Source organism: Pyrgilauda ruficollis, unplaced genomic scaffold, assembly GCF_017590135.1.
Source record: "Pyrgilauda ruficollis isolate IOZ18807 unplaced genomic scaffold, ASM1759013v1 scaffold829, whole genome shotgun sequence".
NCBI classification, from domain to species: domain Eukaryota; kingdom Metazoa; phylum Chordata; class Aves; order Passeriformes; family Passeridae; genus Pyrgilauda; species Pyrgilauda ruficollis.
The window spans coordinates 2,344-14,767 of NW_024530255.1; the positions used below are offsets into that span (position 1 = coordinate 2,344).

Here is a 12,424-nt window from a genome sequence, read left to right on the forward strand (position 1 = left end):
AGAGTGGAGCCCCGAATTCCCAGGGAATTCCCGAAATTCCTTCCCAAGGAGGAATCGGGATGGGGATGGCTCCAACCCCAGGCTGGAATGGAGAGAATTCCTTGGAAAAAGGGAGGAATTTGGGAAGGAATTCCCAGAAAATCCCTGGGAATATCCAAAGTAAAGGTGGAGCAACCTGGGATTGGGGTTGGAATTTAAAATCCTGGGATCCCATCCCAAACCATTCCGGGATTCTGGGATCAGGGATCCATCCCCAGGGATTTTTATGGAATTCAGGGATGGAAAAGAGAGTGGAGCCCCGAATTCCCAGAGAATTCCCGAAATTCCTTCCCGGAGAGGAGTCAGGGATGGGAATGGGGTGGGATTGAAGGTCCATGGATCCCATCCCAAACCATTCCGGGATTCTGGGAGCCGGGATCCATCCTGAAGGATTTTTATGGAATTCTGGGATGGAAAAGGGGAGTCCCAAATTCCCAGGGAATTCCCAAAATTCCTTCCCAGAGAGGAATCAGGGATTGGGAATGGGGTGGGATTGAAAATCCAGAGATCCCATCTGGAGAATTCCGGGATTCTGGGATCCAGGATCCATTCTGAAGGATTTTGATGGGATTTGGGGATTGGAAAGGGAAGTGGAGTCCCGAATTCCCAGGGAATTCCTGAAATTCCTTCCCGGAGAGGAAGGTGGGAATGGGACGGGATTGAAGGTCCATGGATCCCACATGAAGAATTCCGGGATTTTGGGATCCAGGATCCATCCCCAGGGATTTTTATGGAATTTGGGAATGGAAAAGAGAAATGGAGTCCCAGATTCCCAGGGAATTCCCGAAATTCCTGCCCAGAGAGGAGTCAGGGGTGGGAATGGGGTGGGATTGAAGATCCATGGATCCCATCCCAAACCATTCCGGGATTCTGGGATTGTCGGGGAAGGAATCTGGGGAATCATCCGGGAATCCCGGCCTGCCCGATTCCCGCCGCAGGAATTTTCCCGGGATTGAGGCGGCCGCGGAAGCGGGCAGGCCCCGCAGGATGCGCTGAGCATCCCGCGACTCCCTCTGGAAAACCGGGAATTCCGGAGCCAGCCGCCGCTGCAGGATGCCGAGGAACCGCGCCTTCTCCGAGCCGGAATTCTCGGCCGAATACTCCGCCGATTATTCCTTGAGTTTCCCGTCGGATCCCGACGGGAATCTCCGCCGCTCCCGGGAATCTCCGGCCCCGCAGGGCTGGGGGGGGCCCTGCCCGTGCCTGCCGCATTCCCGGCGCTTTTCCTTCTCGCCGGAATCCCTGGAAAAGCTCTACCAGACTTATTTCCGCCGCCAGCGCCACGAGACGCTGCTGGTCCTGGTGGTCTTCTCCGCCCTCTTCGACTGCTACATCCTGGGAATGTGCGCGGCGTTTTCCCGCATGGAAAAACTTTTCCCGGCGCTGGCCGCCCTGGCCGGCTTGGTGGCCCACGGCTGCGTTTTCCTGCTGCTGAAATCCCGGCTGCTCCCGGAGGATTTTTCCCAGAAATTCCTGCCCTGCGGGCTGTGGGCGCTGACGGTGGCGCAGCTCTGGGGCTTGCTGGGCTTGGAATTCCAGAGGAGTTTTCCAGAGGCGGTGGACGCGGCGGGCTGGCAGGCGTTCTTCGCCTTCTCCTGCTTCCTGACGCTGCCGCTGCGCCTGGCGCGGATCCTGCTGCTGGCGGCCGCCTCCTGCGGCGGGCACGCGCTGGTCCTGGGAATCGTGGAGCTCCAGAGGGGCCGGGAGAACCGCCTGGATGCGGGGCAGGTGGCCAGGCAGGTGCGGGAACCGGGCGGGAACGGGCTGGGAATGGGACGGGAATTCCATGGATGGAGGGGTTCTGGCCAGGCAGGTGCGGGAACGGGGCGGGAATTCCATGGATGGAGGGGTTCTGGCCAGGCAGGTGTGGGAATGGGCAGGGAATGGGCTGGGAATGAGGTTGGAATGCTGGGAATGGGCTGGGAATGGTGCTGGGAATGGTGGAGTTCCAGAGGGGCCGGGAGAACAACGTGGATGCAGGGCAGGTGGCCAGGCAGGTGCGGGAACCGGGCTGGGAATGGTGGGAATGGGCTGGGAATGGTGGAGTTCCAGAGGGGCCGGGAGAACCACCTGGATCCGGGGCAGGTGGCCAGGCAGGTGCGGGAACCGGGCGGGAACGGAACGGGAATGGGATGGGAATTGCATGGATGGAGTAGTTCTGGCCAGGCAGGTGCGGGAACGGGGCGGGAATGGGCTGGGAATTGCATGGATGGAGGGGTTCTGGCCAGGCAGGGGCAGGAATGGGCAGGGAATGGGCTGGGAATGAGGTTGGAATGCTGGGAATGGGCTGGGAATGGTGCTGGGAATGGTGGAGTTCCAGAGGGGCCGGGAGAACAACGTGGATGCAGGGCAGGTGGCCAGGCAGGTGCGGGAACCGGGCTGGGAATGGTGGGAATGGGCTGGGAATGGTGGAGTTCCAGAGGGGCCGGGAGAACAACGTGGATGCAGGGCAGGTGGCCAGGCAGGTGCGGGAACCGGGCGGGAATGGGCTGGGAATTCCGTGGATGGGAGGGGAGGTGGCCAGGCAGGTGCGGGAACGGGGCAGGAATTCCATGGATCGAGTGGTTCTGGCCAGGCAGGTGCGGGAACCGGGCGGGAACGGGCTGGGAATTCCATGGATGGAGGGGTTCTGGCCAGGCAGGTGCGGGGATGGAGCAGGAAGGCCAGGCAGGTGCGGGAACCGGGCGGGAATGGGCTGGGAATGGTGGGAATTCCATGGATCGAGGGGTTCTGGCCAGGCAGGGGCAGGAATGGGCAGGGAATGGGCTGGGAATGGGCAGGGAATGGTGGAAAAAGGATTGGGAATGGACAGGGAATGGGGTGGGAATGATGGGAATGGAAAGAGAATGGGCTGGGAATGGTGGGAATTCCATGGATGGAGGGGTGCTGGCCAGGCAGGTGTGGGGATGGAGCAGGAATGGGCAGGGAATGGAGTGGGAATGGGCTGGGAAAGGGATGGGAATGGGCTGGGAATGGGGTGGGCATTCCATGGATGGAGGGGAGGTGGTCAGGCAGGTGCAGGAATGGAGCAGGAATGGGATGGGAATGGACAAGGAATGAAAAGGGAATGGGGCAGGGAATGGTGGGAATGGATGAGGAATGGTGGGAATTCCATGGATTGATGGGTTCTGGCCAGGCGGGTACGGGAATGGAGTGGGAATGGGGTGGAAATGGGATTGGAGTTTTTCCAGGATTTGGGATTTGGGATCCAAGGTTTTCCTGCAGGATTTGGGATCCGAGATCTCCTCCATGCTGGAGCTTTCCCCCCAGAATTTGGGATCTGGATCAGAATTTTTCCCACAGAATATTTGGGATTCAGGATCGGTGCTTTTCCCGCAGATTTTGGGATTTGGGATCTCCTCCATATTGGAGTTTTTCCCACAGGATTTAGGACCTGGGATTGGAACTTTTCCTGCAGAGTTTGGGATTTGGGATCTGAGATTTTCCCACAGAATTTGGGGTCCAGAGTTGGAGCTTTTCCCAGAGATTCTGGGACCTGGGATCGGAAATTTTCCCGCAGAATTTGGGATTTGGGATCAGAGCTTTTCCATCAGAATTTGGAATCTGGGATCTGAGCTTTTCACACAGAATTTGGGATTTGGGATGGGAGCTTATCCCACAGGATTTGGGATCCAGGATTGGAGTTTTCCCCACAGATTTTGGGAGCCACGATCTCCATGCCGGAGCTTTTCCCACAGATTTTGGGATCCGGAATCTCCTCCTTGCTGGAGCTTTTCCCACTAAATCTGGGATCTGGGAAGTGTTTTGGATCTCGGATCACATCAGGAGAGTTTTTTTGGGATGAGACTCACGGAAGGGCAGCAGGACACTCATGGAAAAGCAGTTGGAATGGGATGGGCGAGAGGATTCCCGGGATTTTCAGGATTCCCAGGATTTTCCGCATTCCTGGGATTTCCAGCATTCCCGGTGTTCCCAGCATTCTGTGGCTATCCATGGGAACGGGATCCAGCCAATGGGAACAGGATCCAATCCATGGGAATGGGATCCAATCCATGGGGACAGGATCCATTCCATGGGAATGGGATCCAATCCATGGGGTCAGGATCCATCCCATAGGAATGGGATCCAATCCATGGGGTCAGGATCCATCCCATGGGAATGGGATCCAATCCATGGGGTCAGGATCCATCCCATGGGAATGGGATCCAATCCATGGGGTCAGGATCCAATCCATGGGGTCAGGATCCAATCCATGGGAACAGGATCCAGCCCATGGGATCAGGATCCATCCCATGTATGTGGATCAATCCTGTGGGATCAGGATCCAATCCGTGGAATCAGAATCCAATCCATGGAATCAGAATCCAGGCCATGGGGTCAGGATCCATCCCATGGATCTGGATCAATCCTGTGGCATCAGGATCCAATCCATGGGATCAGGATCCAGCCCGTGGGATCAGGATCCAATCTGTGGGATCAGGATCCAATCCATGGGGTCAGGATCCAATCCATGGGGTCAGGATCCAATCCATGGAATCAGGATCCAGGCCATGGAGTCAGGATACAGCCCATGAGATCAGGATCCAGCCCGTGGGATCAGGATCCAATCTGTGGGATCAGGATCCAATCCATGGGGTAGGGATCCAATCCATGGGGTCAGGATTCAATCCGTGGGATCAGGATTCAATCCGTGGGATCAGGATCCAATCCATGGGATCTGGATCCAGTCCGAGACGGGATCCACCCCATGGACCTGGACCAATCCCGTGGGATCCCCCAGGATCCAGCCCCTGCCCTGGATGTTCCCAGTGGGACGGATCAGGATCGCTCCCAAATTTTTGGCCGTTCCCGGGAATGCGGATTCGGAGCCCGGCCGTGTTTTTCCGGAACTTTCTCGCTCCGAGGGCTGCAATTCCCAGGGAGCGGCACCACGTGATCCGCTCGGAGCCGCTGCCTTCCCCCGGGATCCCCTGGGATCCCCCGGGATCCCGGCCCAGCTGCCGCCTTTTTCCAAAACATCTCCGGGATTTCGAACCCCGGGAATCCCCCGGGATGCTCCCGGAGCCGCTTTCCCCCCCGAATTCCTGATGTTTATCCCAAAGTGGGATCTGAGGTTTTTTGTCAGGGTTGGAACCAGGATTGGGACCACGCTGGATCCGCTCATCCTGGAATTCCTCCTCGTTCATCCCGGATATTCCGTGATCCCAAATTCCCACTGGTTATTCCCAAAGGTCCAGGGATCCCAAATTCTTGCTGGTTCTTCCCAAAGATCCTGTGATCCCAAATTCCCACGGCTTCTTCCCAAAGGTCCAGGGATCCCAAATTCTTGCTGGTTCTTCCCGAAGATCCTGTGATCCCAAATTCCCGCTGTTTGTTCCCAAATACCCTGTGATCCCAAATGCCAGCTCTTTCATCCCAATGATCCCGTGATCCCAAATTTCTCCTCTTTCATTCCAAATATCCCACAATTTCAAATTCCAGCTCTTTCTTCCAAAGCATTCCATGATCCCAAATTCCCACTATTTCCTCTTGAGGATCCCGTGATCCCAAATTCCCACTTTTTCTTCCCAAAGATCCTCTGACCCCAAATTCCCACTCTTTCGTTCTGAATATCCTGTGATCCCAAATTCCCGCTCTTTTATCCGGAATGATCCTGTGATCCCAAAATCCCTCTCTTTCATCCTGAATATCCCATGATCCCAAATTCCCCTCGGTTCTTCCCAAAGATCCTGTGGTCCTAAATTCCCGCTGTTTGTTCCCAAATACCCTGTGATCCCAAATTTCTGCTCTTTCATTCCGAATATCCCACAATTCCAAATTCCTGCTGTTTCCTCCTGAAGACCCCACGATCCCAAATTCCCGCTCTTTCATCCCAATGATCGCTGTTTGTTCCCAAATACCCTGTGATCCCAAAATATCCCACAATTCCAAATTCCTGCTGTTTCCTCCTGAATATCCCACGATCCCAAATTCCCCTCGGTTCTTCCCAAAGATCCTGTGATCCTAAATTCCTGCTGTTTCTTCCCAAAAGTCCTGTGATCCCAAATGCCAGCTCTTTCATCCCAATGATCCCATTATCCCAAATTCCTCCTCTTCCTTCCCAAAGATCCGGTGATCCCAAATGCCAAATTTCATTTTTCAGGTCCTATTATCCCAAATTCCCAGTGGTTCATCCCAAATATCCCATGATCCCAAATTCCTGCTCTTTCATCCAGAATATTCCATGATCCCAAATTCCTCCTCTTTGATCCCGAATATTCTGTGATCCCAAATTCTCACTGTTCAATCCTGAGTATCCCATGATCCCAAATTCCTGCTGTTCTATTCCGAATATCCCCTGATCCCAAATTCCCACTGGAGTTCCCTGAATATCCCATAATCCCAAATTCCTCCCCTTTGATCCCGAATGTCCTGTGATCCCAAATTCCCACTGTTCCATCCCGAAGATCCCTGATCCCAAACCCCCACCGTTCCATCCTGGATATCCCGTGATCTCAAATTCCTGACTATCCCATGACCCCGAATTCCCGAATATCCTGTGACCCAAAATTCCCGCCATTTCTCCCCAAAGCTGCTGTGATAACAAATTCCAGTTGATTCTTCCCAAAGATCCCACGATCCCAAATCCCTGCTGTTTCTTCCCGAATATCCCACAATCCCAAATTCCTCCTCTTTCATCCCAAAGATCCCATCATCCCAAATTTCCACTGTTTCATCCCGAAGCACCTGCGGTCCCAAATTCCCACCATTCCATCCCAAAGATCCCTGATCCTCAATTCCCACCGTTCCATCCCAAATATCCCGTGATCCCAAATTCCCACCATTCCATCCCAAAGACCCTGCGATCCCAAATCCCCACCGTTCCACCCCAAAAATCCCTGATCCCAAATCCCCACCATTCCATCCCAAAGACCCTGCGATCCCAAATCCCCGCTGTTCCATCCCAAAAATCCCCGATCCCAAATCCCCGCTGTTCCACCCCTAAAATCCCTGATCCCAAATCCCCGCTGTTCCATCCCAAAAATCCCTGATCCCAAATCCCTGCCGTTCCACCCCGAAAATCCCTGATCCCAAACCCCCGATGTTCCATCCCAAAAATCCCCGATCCCAAATCCCTGCCGTTCCACCCCAAAAATCCCTGATCCCAAATTCCTGCCATTCCATCCCGAAAATCCCTGATCCCAAATCCCCAATGTTCCATCGCAAAAATCCCTGATCCCAAATCCCTGCCGTTCCACCCCAAAAATCCCTGATCCCAAATCCCCGCTGTTCCACCCCAAAAATCCCTGATCCCAAACCCCCGATGTTCCATCCCAAAAATCCCTGATCCCAAATTCCCGCCGTTCCATCCCGAGTATCCCAAATTCCCGAATCCCCGAGTGTCCCGTGATTTATCCCAAATGCCAGCTGCTGTCCAACGTGGCGCTGTACGCCTGCGCGGTGGCGGTGGGCGCCATGTCGTACGTGATGGCCGACCGGAAGCACCGGAAGGCGTTCCTGGAGGCGCGGCAATCCCTGGAGGTCAAACTCAACCTGGAGGAGCAGAGCCAGCAGCAGGTGGGGACACCGGGAATGCCGGAACGCCGCCGGGAGCGGGGAACGGGATCGGGATTGGGATCGAGGTCGGGAATGGGAATGGGAATGGGATTGGGATTGGGAATGGGAATGGGAATGGCATTGGGGATGGGATTGGGATTGGGAATGGGAATGGGATTGGGAATGGGATTGGGATTGGGAATGAAATTGGGATTGGGAAAGGGGTTGGGGATGGAAATGGGAATGGGAATGGGAATGCGATTGGAATGGGAATGGGATGGAACAAGATGGGAATGGGATTGGGAATGGAGTGAGAATGGGATTGGGAATGGGATTGGGGATGGAAATGGCAATGGGAATGCCATTGGAATGGGAATGGGATGGAACGAGATGGGAATGGGATTGGGAATGGAGTGAGAATGGGATTGGGAATGGGATTGGGGATGGAAATGGCAATGGGAATGCCATTGGAATGGGAATGGGATGGAACGAGATGGGAATGGGATTGGGAATGGAGTGAGAATGGGATTGGGATTGGGAATGGGATTGGGAATGGGATTGGGGATGGAAATGGCAATGGGAATGCCATTGGAATGGGAATGGGATGGAACGAGATGGGAATGGGATTGGGAATGGAGTGAGAATGGGATTGGGATTGGGAATGGGATTGGGAATGGGATTGGGGATGGAAATGGCAATGGGAATGCCATTGGAATGGGAATGGGATGGAACGAGATGGGAATGGGATTGGGAATGGAGTGAGAATGGGATTGGGATTGGGAATGGGATTGGGAATGGGATTGGGAATGGAAATGGCAATGGGAATGCCATTGGAATGGGAATGGGATGGAACGAGATGGGAATGGGATTGGGAATGGAGTGAGAATGGGATTGGGATTGGGAATGGGATTGGGAATGGGATTGGGAATGGAAATGGCAATGGGAATGCCATTGGAATGGGAATGGGATGGAACGAGATGGGAATGGGATTGGGAATGGAGTGAGAATGGGATTGGGATTGGGAATGGGATTGGGAATGGGATTGGGAATGGAAATGGCAATGGGAATGCCATTGGAATGGGAATGGGATGGAACGAGATGGGAATGGGATTGGGAATGGAGTGAGAATGGGATTGGGATTGGGAATGGGATTGGGAATGGGATTGGGAATGGAAATGGCAATGGGAATGCCATTGGAATGGGAATGGGATGGAACGAGATGGGAATGGGATTGGGAATGGAGTGAGAATGGGATTGGGATTGGGAATGGGATTGGGAATGGGATTGGGAATGGAAATGGCAATGGGAATGCCATTGGAATGGGAATGGGATGGAACGAGATGGGAATGGGATTGGGAATGGAGTGAGAATGGGATTGGGATTGGGAATGGGATTGGGAATGGGATTGGGAATGGAAATGGCAATGGGAATGCCATTGGAATGGGAATGGGATGGAACGAGATGGGAATGGGATTGGGAATGGAGTGAGAATGGGATTGGGATTGGGAATGGGATTGGGAATGGGATTGGGAATGGAAATGGCAATGGGAATGCCATTGGAATGGGAATGGGATGGAACGAGATGGGAATGGGATTGGGAATGGAGTGAGAATGGGGTCCCTGATCCAGGGAAATCGATCCCTGATCCAGCCCTGATCCAGGGAAATCGATCCCTGATCCAGCCCTGATCCAGGGATATCGATCCCTGATCCATCCCTGATCCACCCTGGATCCATCCAGGGTCCATTCCTGGATTTATGATTTGAGATGTGGGGTGCGGGATGTGGGATCTGGGATGTAGGATTTGGGATGTGGGGTGTTGGGTGTTGAATTTGGGATCTGGGATGTAGGATGTGGGATGTGGGATTTGGGATTGGATTTGGGATTTGGGATGTGGGATTCAGGGCTTTTCCATGGGTGGCTCCTGCCGGGAATTTGGGTTTGATCCCATTTTGCTCCTTGTGGAATCTCTCGGGGATCTTTGGGGACCTCGCTGCAGATCCCTTCCCTTTCTTGGTCCAGCCTTTCCTTGGACACTCCCAGCGATCCAGGGATTCTCTGGGAATTCCAGCCCAGATGGGAGTTCCTTCCCAAATCCCACCCCAAATCCCTCCCCTGTTCCCAGGGAATTCCCTCCATTCCCAGCTCTCCCAGCCTGCCATTGGATCCATCCCCATCCCAGCTCCTCTCTGGAAAGGAATTTTGGGAATTCCCTGGCAATTCAGAACTCCAGGAAGGGTCTCCCTTCCCTTTTCCATCCCAAAAAATTCCATAAAAATCCCCTTGGGATGGATCCTGAGCATCCCGGATCATGGAATCCCGGAATTCTTTGGATGGGACCCATGGACCTTCAATCCCATCCCGCATTCCAATCCCGATCCCAAACTGCTCCAACATTTCCTTGGACACTCCCAGGGGCGAATCAGCCCCTTCCCTCTGTACGACACCCGACGTTTTTCTTTTCTCCAAAATTTCCCTGTTCAGTGCAGAAAACATTCCTGGAAAAATGCTGAGAATTGCCAAAATTCCAGCGTGGAAAACATTCCTGGAAAAACAGTGGGAATTCCCAAAATTCCCCTGTTCCGTGCTGAAAACGTTCCCGGAAAAACAGCGGGAATTCCCAAAATTCCCCTGTTCTGTGCTGAAAACGTTCCCAGAAAAACAGCGGGAATTCCCAAAATCCCCCCTGTTCCATGCTGAAAATATTCCCAGAAAACTGGTGGGAATTCCCAAAATTCCCCCGCGGTGCCCAGAAAACCTTCCCAGAAAAATACCGTGAATTCCCAAAATTCCTCCGTTCCACGCGGAAAACATTCCCGGAAAACCGGCGGGAATTCCCAAAATTGGGATTGAGTTGGGATTGAGTTTTCAGGGCGTCGTTTTTGCCATATCCAGGATATTTTTTTTTGGGAAAATGGGAATGAGGAAGTCAGGATTAACTTTGTCGAGCGTCTTTTTTGCCGTATCCCGGATTTTTTTTTTTGGGAAAACAGGACTGAGCTCGTATTGCCACATCCAGAATTTTTTTTGGGAAAACTCTAAATGAGGGAGTTGGGATTGAATTTGTAGAGTGTAGTTTTGGCCAGATCCAGGAATTTTTTGGGAAAACCGGAATGAGGGAGATGGGACTGAGTTTGTATCGCCACATCCGGGATTTTTTTGGGAAAACGGGAATGAGGAAGTCGGGATTGAGTTTGTCGGGCGTCGCTTTTGCCTTATCCTGGATATTTTTTTGGGAAAACGGGAATGAGGAAGTCGGGATTGAGTTTGTATCGCCACATCCGGGTTTTTTTTGGGAAAATGGGAATGAGGGACTTGGGATTGACTTAACATCCCACATAGATTTTTTTTTTTGGAAAATGAAAATGGGAAAGTCAGGATTGAGTTTGTCGAGCGTCGTTTTTGCCTTATCCCGGATGTTTTTTTTGGGAGAACTGGGAATGAGGAGGTCGGGACCAAGTTTGCAGGGCCACATCCGGGATTTTTTTGGGAAAACGGGAATGACGAAGTCAGGATTGAGTTTGTATCGCCACATCCGGGATTTTTATTGGGAAAACGGGAATGAGGGACTTGGGATTGACTTAACATCCCACATAGATTTTTTTTTTTGGAAAATGAAAATGGGAAAGTCAGGATTGAGTTTGTCGAGCGTCGTTTTTGCCTTATCCCGGATGTTTTTTTTGGGAGAACTGGGAATGAGGAGGTCGGGACCGAGTTTGCATGGCCACATCCAGGATTTTTTTGTGGGGAAAACGGGAATGAGAAAGTCAGGATTGAGTTTGTATCGCCACATCCAGGATTTTTTTGGGGAGAAAAACAGGAATGAGAATGTCAGGATTGAGGTTGTCGAGCGTCGGTTTTGCCTTATCCCGGATATTTTTTTTGGGAATACTGGGAATGAGGAGGTCGGGACCGAGTTTGCAGGGCCACATCCGGGATTTTTTCCCGCAGCATCCTCTTCGCCGACATCGTGGGCTTCACGCAGCTCTCGTCGTCCTGCAGCGCCCAGGAGCTCGTCAAGCTCCTCAACGAGCTCTTCGCCCGCTTCGACAAGCTGGCCGCCGTGAGTGCTGCCCGCCATTCCCAAAAATCCCGGAATTCCCAAAAACCCCGGGAAAAAAAAATAAATCCGGGATGGCGGCGAGGAGGTTGGGAACGCGCCGGGGGATGGAGGGAATGGGAAATCCGGGGGTTTGCGTTGGGAGTTGTGGGGGATTGTGGGGATTCCGGAGTTATCCGGGAATTGTCCCGGAATTCTGGATTGCCAGAAGCACCACCAGCTGCGGATCAAGATCCTGGGGGATTGCTACTACTGCATCTGCGGGCTGCCGGAATTCCGGGAGGACCACGCCGTGTGCTCCATCCGGATGGGGCTGGCCATGGTGGAGGCCATCGCGTAAGGAACGGCGGGAACGGGAAGCTGTCCCTGGCCTGATGGGTGACACTGGTGACACGGTGACACGGTGACACCCGCCATGGCCCTGTCCCCTGCAGAAGCTGTCCCTGACCTCATCCAATGGCACCATGGGTCACACTGGTGACACCGGTGACACTGGTGACACGGTGACACCCACGGTGCCGCTGTCCCCCGCAGAAGCTGTCCCTGACCTTGTCCCATGTCACAATGGGTGACACCGGTGACACGGTGACACGGTGACACCCGCCATGGCCCTGTCCCCCGCAGAAGCTGTCCCTGACCTTGTCCCATGTCACAATGGGTGACACCGGTGACACGGTGACACGGTGACACCCACAGTGCCCTGTCCCCTGCAGAAGCTGTCCCTGACCTCATCCCACGGCACAATGGGTGACACTGGTGACACGGTGACACAGTGACACCCACGGTGCCGCTGTCCCCTGCAGAAGCTGTTCCTGGCCTCATCCCATG

The 12,424-nt window shown here is 53.5% G+C and overlaps 1 protein-coding gene across 1 annotated transcript; it reads left to right on the forward strand.

The window, feature by feature from the left end:
* Positions 1 to 917: 917 nt before the first annotated feature.
* Positions 918 to 11,932, forward strand: LOC121364419 (adenylate cyclase type 3-like; the record flags this gene model as incomplete). The annotated part of the gene is made up of 5 exons (XM_041487669.1): positions 918 to 1,779; positions 7,408 to 7,557; positions 11,334 to 11,388; positions 11,442 to 11,599; positions 11,805 to 11,932. Coding segments are annotated over exons 1-5 (1,178 nt in total), but the record flags the coding sequence as incomplete, so codon positions are not given.
* Between the last annotated feature and the right edge of the window lie 492 nt (positions 11,933 to 12,424).